Here is a 14,211-nt window from a genome sequence, read left to right on the forward strand (position 1 = left end):
CAAGTCATAGCCAGCCTTGGAATACACTTTATTTTTATTCACGCCATCATTTACATAGAAATAAAAGACAATATTGTCCAAACAAAAAAACCCATTAACATTATTTGAGACAAACTCCTCTTATCTTCTGAATGCACGTTCAATGATGGAATATAAAATAAAACATTTAATCGTTACGCTGAACAGCTACTGTACCAAAACATTAGGTTCTTTCAGGTGACACCTTCACATCAGCCAGGTCACTTTTACTCCTGGAAATCTGCTGTGTGGAAGCCAATTACTGAGGAATGACAGAAACTAAGCTCTGGTTTTAAAAAGAATCTCTGCATATTCAAAGCTGCACACAAGGAGGAGCTTTTTTTGCAACGAACTCTCTGAATCAACATCAAACAGAAGGAAAGAGGAATGGCTACTTTGTTTTTTATTATTATAACCGTTTTGGAGAAACAAAAGTAGGAACAGTTTTCCAACAAAAAGCACAGCCTACAAGGAAGACCAGAAAATACAGACAAACAGTTATAAAACCGCTCGAGGTAAGAAATCTATACAAACTTTACATGAAAAATCACATTCTGACTAGTAAAAACAAAGTGTTGAGCAATGCACCGACTATGAAAATTCAAAAATACAGAGATCTTCTACATGGTGACTTATAATACAGGACATCACTGATGTCAGCTGCTTTACACAAACAAACCTGCAGGAGGAGTCACCCTCTGGTTTATTTATCTGAAACAAACAGCCAGAGAAAGAAGTGAAGGAGTGAACATGGACTTCTGCTGGGTTCTGACGCCACATCTCATTGATAGAGATGGGAAACATACAATCAAAGTGCAACTAAAGTGAGAACTAGCTACAGCACCAGCCTATTCCTCTTGTTTTTACTAAGCATCTTTATTCTAGCGTAAGCATGTAATCACTTAGACATGTCCTGTTTCATCAAATCCTTATAACAGCAAGCAAATGGCTTCAATGGCAATCACCCATCATTAGACTAGGATTTATTTACTTTTGTTAAAAAATATAAATATCTTGTGTAAAAAAATATCGAAGGTGATTTATTATCTTTAAGAACAAATAGAAAAAGGGAATTCTTGGCAAAATTTTGTCAGGCTCCAAAAAGGGAGGCTGGGGATGTTTTGATGGACGTTATCTAGCTATGATACTTTGGGATGAGCTTGGGGGGGTTGATGGGATGGAAGGACGTCGGGTGGGGGGGTAACTGCCACCCCTCCTGGAGGACCTCGGTTGGCTGTTCTTCAAGATGTGATTTTCAGTGACCTTTGACCTCAAAGCCAGTCTGTCTCTCTCTGTCAGGAGATGCTATGCTCATGGGTCAGTAGGGTTCATTTTCCTCATCCTCTGCCCCACTAAATCTACCCATCACTGGAGAAGTACAAACATTTTTCACCCCCAAGTCAGTGTCTGTTAGTCAACGCTGCTCAGCTGTGAAGCCATCAATTCTCCTGCGTTCTGGATGGTTCCACTTCGCTTTGGCACACGGGCTCTGCCTCCGTCCTGCACCTCTTGGCCGGCCTGTCGGGTGCTGTGTCCCTGTTGTCTAGCAGAGGCTCCAGGGAGCCATTTCTGTCGAGGGTGGGTGCAGTGGGCTGGCTGCAGCCGTTGGAGTTGTTGTCTGAAGGTGGAGGCGGAGCTTCTGGCGGATGGGACGGACCGTTGGACTGAACGCCCTCAGATTTGACTTGGTTTGCTGGTGGCAACTGAGCACCATCCACCGTGTGGCTTGCAACACCTAACGAAGAAAGATGAAACACGGGGTTAGACATATTTAACAAGTTTAAGAAAAAAAAAAAAAGCCATTCAGGTGTTGTCGGATGTTTTCGATCAGGTTCCTGAGATTCCACCATTTACAGGAAGTGCAACCTTCATGCAGAGTATTTACAGACGTGATCATGGCACATTACTTGTCAGCCATTTTGGACATGTAATAATCCTAAAACACAGTGAAAAACCTACTAAACATTATGTAGATGCGATAAACCATGGCATCTATGAGTAAACAAACAAGTGTATCTACTCAGAGGAACGTCTTGATGAATTCTCAATCATCCAGGTAGGTAAATCTGGATGTAGCGTTTTCAGTGGGAGACTGCCACTGGAAAAGCTCCAGTTTGCTGCCATTCACAGGTGTTTCTGACACTTTTTTGAAGTGGATCTCACACTTAGCAAATAAACTCTTGTGATGTGAGAAGGTAATCAAGCTGTTTATAAGTACTTAAAGAGTTTTAGGCCGGTGAAGTCTAATATTAGCTGAATGTTATGTTGCTATTTAGCCATCTCTTGTCAGCTGTCCGGAGACGGGAGGGTTATGTGGCTGATCTGCTGACGATAACTAATTCATGTAGGATTACTTCTTTTAGAACTCTAACTTCAGTTTAGGAGGAAGAGAATGAGATGGAGACGGTGAGGCGAGAGTGGAAGTGGAGGAGACAGATGAAGGAGATAGAAAGAAACTAGCAAAAACTGAAATTACAAATCTAAAAATTTTAAATGGTCATATTGTTTGAAATGACTGGTGATTTTAAAATTCAAGTAGCTTATAATTGTTTTACTGTCATACTATTTATCTGATGTCTGTATCCGTTAACTGTTTTGTTTTTTCATGGTCTCTATCTGAAACAACAGGAAAGTGATTTAAAAAACATTCTTTCTGTCCTTGATGATTGCTGCACCCAATCATGCAGCAGAATAGAGGTGTGAGGGGGACAAAAGTGGTCTATGTAAACTACATATGAACAGTGTTGGGCAAGTTACTTTGAAAAAGTAATTAATTATAGTTACTTCTTCAAAAAAGTAACTGAGTTAGTAATTGAGTTACAACATTCTAAAAGTAATTAAGTACTTGCAAAGTAACTACTGCGCTACTTTTAAAAAAAAACACAAAAAAAAACGTTTAACCCTCTGGGGTCCAGGGTATAATTGGCCATTTTTAACTACTTTTGATTTTCCCTCCACATTTTACCTTTAAAAACGATTTACTTTGCCTTGTTTGGTATCATTCTTTTCAGCACAAAAAACATAAAATCAGAGTAGAAAAAGTTCACTGTAACAACCACAAACATGTTTAATGAATCATATTTCATAACTTTAAATGCAAATATAAATTGTCAATTTTAAAATCCTACGCACAAGTTTTGCAAAAAACAAAGTTATTTGCATCCATTTACCTTTTATCGTCCTTTTTTAAATAACCATTTCAAACTATTTACAGAACAATCAGCAGTTCTGCATTCAATAAGATGCCACACAAATTACCATTTGTGCCACTCCAAACAATAATTTCTGTCCACTATAAAGGAGAACATCACAGCCTGATACCTGCAGGTCTGACAGCAGCAGGTGTATCACTCCTTTTTCTACCTGAAGACAGCAGTCGCCTCATTGTTCTGACACACAACACAAAACTATCCACAACACTACACACTAACTACACAAGACAACACATTAACTACACACCCAAAACACGCTAAACGTCACAAATCTCTCACATCTCAAAACTCGCTCTCTCTCTTTTTCTCTCGCCGTCACTCCTAAAACTTCCCGTTTTGTTTTGTTTTTTTAATTTTTTGCTCATAAGCGGAGCGTGCTTGCTGCGCTGTCCTTAGACAGTAAACGTGACGAAACTATTGAGGAAAAAACGCCGCATATATTGGGTTTATCATGACTCTGGTTTTACGTGGCCTATCAACACAATTATAAACTGGTATATATCACCTTGTTGCTTTGTCTTTAAGTGGTCATGTGATTGGCTTACCACGACTCCTTTATTCTTCCTCAATCAAACAGCAGCACTCATGCCATTGTTTTGCCCCCTCAGCTCCAGGTGTTGTGCTAGACAGTGATCGTGGTTACCGTCCGCGGGAGCGCGCAGCTGCTTAAAGCTGTAGCATCCAGATTACTTACATAGTCAGCTACTTGCGTGCAACTGATAGAAGATGCGGTAAGCTGAACACAGCTTCAACCGTCTGTTTGTTGAAAAATAGTAACGGACCGCATTTTCTTGTTAGTAACTGTAACGCGTTGTAACGATAGGAATAGTAATTAGTTAGATTACTCGTTACTGAAAAAGTAACGCCGTTAGTCTCCGTTATTCCCATCACTGCATATGAATGACTGTATTGAATATTTAAGTGATGATTAGAGTAACTTTGAGTCAGTTTTCAAGCACAAGATCATAGTTTGTCTTAAATTCTTGTCATTTACCCAAAACTCTCATTAAATGAAAGGCTGGTTATATTTTAGGATAAACGTGGTGCACTCATCATGTGTATCAGCTCACCATTCTGACTGCTGCTGTCTTCTCTCTCCGAGTGGCTGGCGCTGCTGTTGGAGGTGGTGGGAGGAGGCGATGCTGCCCTGCTGGATGTCGCACTCTCCGTCTCATCCAGTAATCTGTCCATATAGTCACTGATGACAGAAAGCAATGCACACAGTCTGTTACACAACCTAAACTGTTCATATGGTTTAGCAGTCTGTGTGGTCAGGTGTCCCTCCCCAGTCTGACAGTGACTGTGGGTGGTTTCTACGACATTAAATCTATAGCTTCACTTATGCGATGGCTTCTATAAACCGGGTTTGATTCTTTCTGCCAGTCCACTGAACTAACCGTAAAGAAGAGACAACTCCGAGAGATGTTCAAGCCAGAAAATGAGAACAACTGATGACCACTAAGGAACAGAAGGAAGCAGCAGACAAGGCACAACAGAAGATCAACAACCAGTTTCAGGTACGCTGCCTCAGCAGACTATTTTATAATAATGTGGCCATCACTGGTGACAAAGGGAATTTAACCAAGCATTTGCAAAGCTCTTAATACTTAAAAAAGAAGATTTTTACATAAGCAACCTCACAGTCGGTGGAGGTTGCACATTCTTCCATTACTAATTTTCTATGAGCAATGTTCTTCAAAATTGCATACACTTTTTTAAAAGTTAACTTACGTGACACCGGGGTGAAGGTTGTATTTCCTTTTCCCAAGTCTGGTTTGCTGTGCAAAGAAATCATAACGCTCAGACTTCTTCCACATGTAATAAAAGGCCACACATTCTCCTACAGACCTAGTTCTCACCTGAAAGATTTAATTCAGCAGACATGAAATGACCATTATTACCATCACCTGAAGACACAGTTTCAGGACAGATTCAAGTAAGAGACAAATCAAATAAGAGCTTAGCAACTGGACAAAAGTCAAATGATTTGCAGACATTTTAAAATCTTAACAAATCAATTTTACTGGTCTCAAAAAGCAAAAAGGTTCAAATGAAGCAGATTCCAACCCTAAGTATCCAGAAAACACCTGACAGTAAACATCTCATGTTAGCGCCATGTTAGAAGCAGAAATCTCTAACTAATGTGTTTTTCTCTCACCTTGTTGGCCTGTATTAAATGAAAGTCTTTCCCATAAGCTTTCAGTCCTTGTTCAAAATTTCTACATTCTTCTTCAGTCCAGACAGAGAGCTCCTCTGTTACAGAGAGTCATAAGTGTTAATGTTTCATTTGAATTCAACTGTTTTTTAAAAGAAAATTCAAAATGCAGAGGGCTACATAGACAAGAACAAAATGTGAAGAACATCTGTGAGCATAGGTTGCTTACCTCTGGCTGCTTTTACATTAAATCTAAGTCTTCTTAAAGCTTCCTCTGTGTCAAAGTCACATTTCACCAGTTCATACAATGCCTACCAGCAGGATACAGACAAGCAGGTTTAGATTAGACGACAGTTATACATAACAGCACGTGATCTGCTTTGTGTGATTTGATTCAAGCTACAGAAGAGCTGCTGTCACCTGTTCATTATCTTTGATATGGGATCCCTCTGGGATTGCATCCACTCCTTTCTCCTCTCCCGTCCGCCTGGAAGCCTCTGTCAAGAACTCCACAACTTTGCCTTCAGGAAGACACTCGGGGTTCCACAACAGCTGGTCATCGTTTTCGTAAACTGAAAGTACAGGTTCAAATGAAACGAAGGGCAAGACATCAACATTTTTAAGCCTCCTCAGTTTATCTGGATCCAGGAAGGCTGAGAAAGGTTATGGTGTAAATACACAAAAACCCAACTTACCTTTCTCATTGTCTTTGTATTTGCACAGACCCACAGGAGTTTCTGCCTGATACATGGAACCCACCATAATCTCCTATTGGGAAAAACATCATTCACACTGAGTGTAGCCCCATGATTATTTCAGAAGTGTACTAAGAGCACAGAAAAAGATCTGGATTTCTTTTATGGCAAATATTTGTATTTATTTTATTAAATGTTTACACATACATATAAAATTTATCAATTCACATAGCCTAAATCGCTGTTTTTTTACAGTTAAAATAGATACATAAATAACATATAGTATTCAGTATTAAGTTAACAACAAACTCATAATTCTGCAGTGGTGACATTGTAAGTCAGCAGCTCATCACAGAGACGGCCAAATGAATTCAGCTTCATCTGATGGTGCACATGTCTTTTTTGCTTTACCTTTTTCCAGTCTTCAGACGGAACATAATCTTCATCTTCATCTGACTCCTCCTCGGCATCATTATTGCCTGAGACATAATGTGATATTTACTTATCCAGCTGTTTACAAATATAAAACAACACAAGTAAAAAGAAGGAAGATAAGAAAAATGTATTAGCAGTACAACACATACTTTCAAAGTACTTGAGTTTCTGAGGGCGAATAAGTTCTGCTGTGCCGAGTGACCTGACTGAGCGCGTGCGACCCTCTGAGGCTGCCTGGGTCTCACCTGCCTGTTCCAATGAGTTCTTCACATCCTCACTCTGAAAAACAAACAAACAAAGCAAATCACAAAAAGTTAGAAAAGTTTAAACAATTTCAAAAATCATCTGCCACTCTTGACAAAAATCCAGCATGCATGTGTAGCTCTGTGTGGGTGCTTCTTTCTCTAACAGAACTCAAAGCCCCCGCATGTTTGTGTGATTTTATAACCACAACTTTACCTGACAATATCACGTAAGTGAAAGATAATGGCTGATTTGCATGAATGTCTCATTATATTGTTTTTATCCCTTCTTTTACACAGACCACACCCTTAGTCCTCACTTACTCAATAGTACAGAGAAACAGAGTGGCAACAACGCCCCCATCACAAAGCAATACTGCCCACCAGAGTTGGGCGATTTGCTTCACAGTAGATTCTATTGGCCCAATGAAGCATCATCGAAGACTGATGGCTATGCTGCCTGGTGGCAAAGGAGCCTTCCATTATAGTAGTGCTAGCCACACTCTGTGAGGTAAAAAAAATTTACCAGCAGCCCCCAGAGCCATTCCTCAGCCTCCAGCACCTATGGTATAAATCTGTACGTAAGTTTCAGAAAAGTTTACTTCTGATCTTGACCTTGAGGTCACCAGGATTCTAATTCAACTGAGATTTTTCGTAGATGCACTTATGGTATGAATTTAAAAATCTTATGTTGCCTCATTCTCATGTTATTCCCAAACTTAGGTGTCCACGCCGGCAGCTAAGATACTACGCAGGACTCTTGTGCCCCCAGGCCTCTGGTAGAGGACCCAAGCTTAAAGGATAGACCTTTAACATTCTGTTCAGAGGAAAGACTCACAAGATGTACATACAGTTGTAGGCACAGAGGGGAATGACACACAAGCCCTCCAAAACATACCTCATTTCTTTTCAGCTCGCCCGTGCTTCTGCTGCTTTCATCATTGTCAAGTTCCTCATCCTCTTCCTCATCATCCTCCTCTTCTTCTGGTTCTTCCTCTTCCTCCTCATCCTCATCCGCTGGTGATCTGTCGCCCCCATAACCATACAGACTCAGCAGCTCATCAATAGGCATCTCTCCCTCCTATTAAAAGCAGATTGGTTTACTGATGCTTGGGTGTTACATTTAAATACATTTAAAGTTTGATTTTTCTTTGAAAAAACTGAACAAAATAGACTTTAAAGGTTCAAACTGTTAGGTTCAAACCAATACAATGAAAATCATTGCTGCATGAACTTGTCTTAAAATGTCTACATACTTACACAGTGAGACATAAACAGAAATTGAAGTTCAATTATACAGAATAAACATTTCAGCCCTGAGCAAGCTATGCTGTGAAAAACATGGAATAACAACAGTTACAATTTCTTCAACTAGAAATGAAAAATAATCAAATTATTGGGGACCTGTGCTGCATTTCCCACTACCCAGTTATTCATTATCTATTCTGTGTAGTCAGTCAGTGCAGGTGAGGTTCCACAGACTGTGGCATCTACTGACCAAAATACAAAGTAGTGCAAAATGGAGCTTAGAGTGCAACTCTCCCTACAACCACTACCACACGGTTGTTGTTTAATTATTCCACCATGAATTAACTTAAATGGAAAGTGAAATTTTGTGGTCTGCTCCTATTTCCCATTGAGTCACACTGGTGGATGTTTGATTTGGCATATGGCAGATGCCCTTCTGGAAACAAGCTTCCCATTTATCCAGGCTTGGGACCAGGATTAGGTAGAAACCAACCCAATGCAAGATGTTATTTTAGGATTTTAAAAAAATCTAATATAGCAGCTGATTTTTTTTTCTTTCAGAAATACGAAACAGGTAGATTTCCCTAACACAAGTTATATGTATTTATTAGTCCTTAGAAGACAACACAGCTTAAAAATAAGATTGTTTTACTGTTAGAGGTGTGGATTACTCTTTATTGCTCTGCCTGACTCTGCTCAGATGTTTTTATATTTATGGCATTCCAAACAGGTGCTGCCAACCAAGAAGTTGCATCTGATGGATAAACTATACAACATCAACAGTCAGAACACGGTTGAGGCATATTTGTTTTGTCGGCCATTAAAAATGCCAATATGTCTGAAAACGGCTAATACATAAAGATATAATTAGTCCGGCTTAAATACCAGAAGCACATTTACGTTACGATTCCCTGAGCCTGGATTTGTGTCTCCTCCCAGAAACAACCTAGGGATCTTTCATGTGTAAGGCAGCTGTGTTAACCACTATACCGTGGAGCCATTGAATAAGTTAGCAGAATTAAACAAAGTTAAACAAAAGTAAAAAAGTAACTGGAAAACATTATGTTTTAACACTAGTGTACCTTCAGCTAGCCAGCTGTTATCCATTCACTCAGTATGGTGGTATTTACAACTAAACCATTCAACTCTGTCTCTCTCTGTACTGCCTGCTGTAGAGCTACACTATTGTTCTGGCTGGGTCAATCCATTACCACCACCACCCCCAAAAAAATAGTGTTTTCAAACACTATTTGAAACTCAGGATTATTCCCTTACAGACTGTGAAAATAAACATTGAACTACACTAGTGTTTTATTTACCCCATGGGCCTGACCAAACCAAATATGATCTCCTGACACAAACCCGTGTAAGATCTTCAATCTCATTGGCATTGGTCTCATCTGATGCCTCCATCATTTCCTCCTCCTCCAGGGTGCGCTCATCGTCAAAGTCATGGACAAGCATTTCAGCTGATGGGTCAAAATCATGGTCATCGGAACCTGCTGAACCTCCTATGAAAGGAAGCATGAAAGAGGCAATGGAAATTTAGAAGGAAAATATGACAGAATTTAATCTTCATTTAAGGAAATTGCAACAAATTGTAAAGCTCTAAAGAATCACTCAGTATTTTTATTTGCATATCTTCACATATACTGTATGAGTGTGGGCAGCTGAAATGTTACTTTATGGTTTAATTTGTTAAATATTATATTCTAAATTATATAAATGTTGAACTACTTACAAACTGAATACCCACATAGGATTACTTGAAGTACTGTGCACTAAACTAAGGACTTTTTACTTCAGTACTGCAGAGGACTGTAGTACGGACAGCACTAAATCAATCAGTGCCTAATTTTAGCCACTGCTCTGCTCTTTGCTACATCTGTAGTGCAAAATGCAAAGCTGGCCACAGTAACACATCTCATCTGAGAAAACACCCGGTCAAAGGCAAAATATATCTAAAAGCTGAAGACTATATTGTGCTTGATTCACCAAAGGAGCTTCAGCTAACATTAGCAGATCTGTCTTTAACATATAAGAAGCTGAACACATGGAGGATGATGATGAAGCCTTTTTCACAGTGCTGGCTGACAGTTTAACTTCAACTTCATGGGGTTTTTTTTAAACTTTTTACACTGGCTGCACTGCAATTTCTTATCAGACAGAGATCCTTTATGAATCCTCTACACAAAATTACACTGCCATAGAAGTTTCAACACAATCATAACACCACATATCCCAACCAGCAAAATATTAACTCCTAAATAAATCAGTTGATAATATATAAATAAAACTGCCAGCTAACATGTTCAAATATGCAAACATATCAATAAAATCATTATTACTATTATGCATTAAACATTCTTATAGTAACTGTTATAAAAGGGCTCAGACTTGCACATTGATGCAATCAGCCTTTTACTGAAGGTGCTATTGTTGATAATCTCCAGGGTGTGTGCGTGCAGAACTGAAACGACCACATTACATGAGATGCCACATCAGAAATCTTATTTAGTCTAACATTGTTATTTAATATCGTAATATACAAACACTGTGACAGTGATGTCAAGATCACAGAAATTTTCAGATGATGAAGGTAGCTGGTGTGGTGAGTACAATGCTTAAAAAAATACTAATAATAGCAAAATGTACCGATTAAGAAGTACGGACTTATTTTTTAAATTAGTATTTTGTAATATTAATTTCTCACTTCAAAATAAGTACAGGAAAAAACAGTGTTGTCTTAAACATAGAGGGTACCTAAGCCTAAAAACTTGATACATTTATTTTCCGTTTCAAACTAATCATATTTTTTAAAACAAACAAACCACAGAACACGATTAATATCGATCAATGTCAAAATCAAAATGAATCCGTGTCTGATAGACAAAAGATTTCAAATCAGTGTCTTTCGACCAAACAACTACAGAAAGCCTCCAACTGCATGTAAATTACCTGGGCTCGAATTCCCGAGGGAGGGCTGAAAAACAGAAAAAGAGCAACAAATTAAAATATAATTTATTTATTTTTTAAATACTATTTAAAAAAAACTGCATCAGATGCAATACGTCATTAGATGGACAACAACAACATAAAAAAAAGCTCACTCCTGATTAACTTGACATATTCTAGTTCCTTTGACAGAGGACTGTAAACGGGAGCTGGGGAAAAGCGCGCCCGACCCTGTCCTAAAGCTGACTGCAGTTCAACACAAACTGAAACAAAGAATACTGTCACCGGTTCCTGTGGGGACATTTATTTAGCAACTCGCTGATTGAAATGTCACAGGTACAGCGCCGTGTATATCACCGGCAATCACCCAAACTTAGCGCCAACAGCCAAGTGCTTACTAGGTTAATTTTCTCAGCTCGCTAACTTACAAGAGAAGTTCCAAGCTAGTTAATTCTCCTTTAGATATTTATGCTAACGCGTCCAAGTTAGGCTTGGTATCAACAGGCAACAAATAACGATTAAAAATAACCCATAAAATATCTCCAAGCATAAAAATCCGCCACACGGCTGAATAAAAATATCATACACAGTTAAGTATTTTCGAAGAAAACCGCGGAGTAACATCGCTAACGCTGCTGCTACCTCCAAACGGGGCTAGCGTCGCTAATGTTAGCTAAACCCGAAGTTTAATAAACATGCCTGAGTCGAGAAATGCTCATTATTTAGCAGCGAAAACATCCCACAGTTAATTTCGTACACTTAAACTACAACACACAAACAGTGTGAATATTCGACTGAAGTAACTATCCCGTAGTATAAATTTATTTTTTCCGAATATTTATTTCACTTTCTTACCTCCGCCATGTTCGCAATCCTACAGGGTCAAGTCGGGGGTCAGCGGTAGTTCCCGTATGTGGAGCCCCGCCCACCTACGTCTCCATAGAAAAACTGAGTGACCGCAAGCAGTGATGTAGTAATGTACTCCTATAACAGCAAGCTTAACGCAAAAATAATTAGTTTTGTAACGGAAATTTTTCATTGTGTTTTATTTAATTCGGAACATTTAAATTTATAAAGCCTTTTACTGTATTATATTCAGCTTTTATATTTAAAATTACTTTCAGCTTCTCACTTATTCATAAAGGCTTCCATAGGCATCAAATACCACTATACCATGGAGCCAGCTTTTAAATGTAAATTAAAAATATTGTTTTCAAATGTTTTCTGTAATGTCTCCACTGTCACATGTTTCTTCTTCTGATAGTGGTTTTATGTTCTTATCAGGGAGAATACAGACACAGAGGCTAAAGGTGATGGCGATGTATGTGACAAAGAAGGTGTGCAGCCAGTGTCCTGGTGTGGAGGTTCTAACTGGTTTGGACCTAGGCTGTCCACCAGAGCTCAGATACAGTTCTAAAGTTTTGCAGGAGATATTATCAAATTGTGGAAAAGCTTTTGGAATAAACTGAAAAAAATTATATGACCACCTTTATTCTTCAACACAGCATGAACTCTCTTAGGGAATGTAACTTATTGAAGTAGTCTTCAGGAATAGTTCTCCAGGCTTCTTGAGGAACATTCAAAGCTGTTCTTTGGATGTTGGTTGCCTTTTGTTCTGTTCTCTGTCAAGATGATCCCACACTGCTTCAGTAATGTTGAGGTCTGGGACCATGGGAGGCCATTCGATGACTGACTGACTGATAACTTTTGTACTGTGTTTTTTTTTTTCTATTTAGGTATGCTTTTACTGAATTGGCAGTGAGTTTGGAATCAACATGAATCAAATGCTGTCCATATGCTCTTGCATGTTGGTACAAAATCAGATGGCACTTTTTTTTTCATAATTACATCAATTTTGACACCAATGGTTGAATTTCAGCCCCAATTCATGACAGTGCCCCCACTCTGCTTTACAGATGGCTGTGACACTCACTGTTGCACCTGTCCCCTGACTTTCTCTGTATATACTGACATTGATTTGAACTGTAAAATTCAAATTTGAATTCATCACTCTATCAGACCTGTAGTCACTGATTTTCAGTCCAGTTATTGTGTGATCTGGCATACCTCAGCCCTTTCTCCTTGATTCCTTTCCTTAAGAATGGCTTCTTGGCAGCCACCCTTCCACTGAGACCATTTCAGATGAGGCTTCAGTGAACAGTAGGTGGATCAACTGTAGTGCCAGATATATCTCTAGGATCCTGTGTGAAGTCTTTGCTGGATTTTTTCCTATTTCTTAAGGACATGACTTTCAGATACCGTTCATTTGCTGGAGACACTTTTTCAGGCCGGATTCTTCTTTTGTCCTCCACTTGTCCAGTTTCCACAAAAACTTAAGGACACACAACACACTATGAAGAGATATGCAAAGTTTGCATTTAATAGTTCTTTAGTAAACACCTTGCTGGTGGAAAAATACAACTTTATGTCTGCCAAAGTATGTTATCTTTTTTATTTTCTGTTGATTCAGCTAAGGAAATAGGGACAGTTTTTTGCAAAATGCTGCTAGTAACAAACTGCATATAGACACAGTACATATGTACCACTGGAATTCAGTCTTGTTATATTAATTTGCTAAATCAGATAATTATTACAAGGTGTATGTGAAATCTGTTTAACTTTTTCTTTTGTGGGTTCTTCTCTGAAGACACAAGAGAAATTACTATGCAAACAAGAAACCCACTTATATTTATAGAAAGAAATCCCCTGTATTTTAAAAAGAAATACCTGTGTCCGCTACAGTAATATTAAAATAACATTTGTGAATGTGTCACAGTTTACAGGAGTGCTGTATGTGTAAACTCCCCATAAAACCCTGAGAAACATAGCAGATGTTATGAATAACCTTAAATGTCATAAAGAACAAACGAATTTTACACTTTTTCCAACTGAACCAGGCTATAAAACATCGATTTATAACACCACCCCTCCACTGTTGACATATAAAGACGGGCAAGCAATGACAACTCTAACCCAGAACATAGGTTCGATTTAACAAGTGTACCGGTAATAGCAACTGTCTTTCCGTGGAATCACTGATTTATGCCAGTGATAGCGGCCGTGTGTGCTTCTTCGTTGCTATGCAGAGAGCAATCACCTCTTTATCTCGTAGGGCGCATATCTCAAGAGATCCATTATGAAATACTTTGCTGAATCCACGGCAATAAAAACCCTGCAGTTCGTACATAAAAGAGCAATTCTTTCCCTTTAACATTTACCAAAATGCAGTCAATCAGCGATCTTTGCAGTGA

General features: G+C 38.8%; 1 protein-coding gene across 2 annotated transcripts; it reads right to left on the reverse strand.

The window, feature by feature from the left end:
• Nucleotides 1–22: 22 nt before the first annotated feature.
• On the reverse strand, nucleotides 23–11,852 carry mier1b (mesoderm induction early response 1b, transcriptional regulator). 2 transcript variants are annotated; one of them, XM_085376967.1, is made up of 13 exons: nucleotides 11,816–11,852; nucleotides 10,964–10,988; nucleotides 9,368–9,516; nucleotides 7,656–7,838; nucleotides 6,665–6,794; nucleotides 6,492–6,559; nucleotides 6,081–6,153; nucleotides 5,806–5,957; nucleotides 5,615–5,696; nucleotides 5,389–5,483; nucleotides 4,962–5,008; nucleotides 4,301–4,428; nucleotides 23–1,753 (listed from the first exon to the last, which is right to left on the reverse strand). In XM_085376967.1, exons 1-13 carry the CDS (start codon nucleotides 11,822–11,824, stop codon nucleotides 1,458–1,460), a joined length of 1,437 nt encoding a protein of 478 aa, XP_085233093.1. In that variant the 5' UTR covers nucleotides 11,825–11,852; the 3' UTR covers nucleotides 23–1,457. The 2 variants fall into 2 exon arrangements, with proteins under 2 accessions (XP_085233093.1, XP_085233092.1); XM_085376966.1 differs by having other exon boundaries at nucleotides 4,962–5,089.
• Between the last annotated feature and the right edge of the window lie 2,359 nt (nucleotides 11,853–14,211).

This window comes from Diplotaxodon limnothrissa, linkage group LG18 (genome assembly GCF_057381915.1).
Source record: "Diplotaxodon limnothrissa isolate DT_005_m linkage group LG18, D_limnothrissa_male_GT1.1, whole genome shotgun sequence".
Classification (NCBI taxonomy): Eukaryota; Metazoa; Chordata; class Actinopteri; order Cichliformes; family Cichlidae; genus Diplotaxodon; species Diplotaxodon limnothrissa.

Coding starts and splice junctions, on each gene's coding strand:
- mier1b (XM_085376966.1), bottom strand. Junction 6,560..6,664: donor GAAACTCAAGTACTTTGAAA/GTATGTGTTGTA, acceptor ATTATGTCTCAG/GCAATAATGATGCCGAGGAG. Junction 5,958..6,080: donor ATACAAAGACAATGAGAAAG/GTAAGTTGGGTT, acceptor CTGTACTTTCAG/TTTACGAAAACGATGACCAG.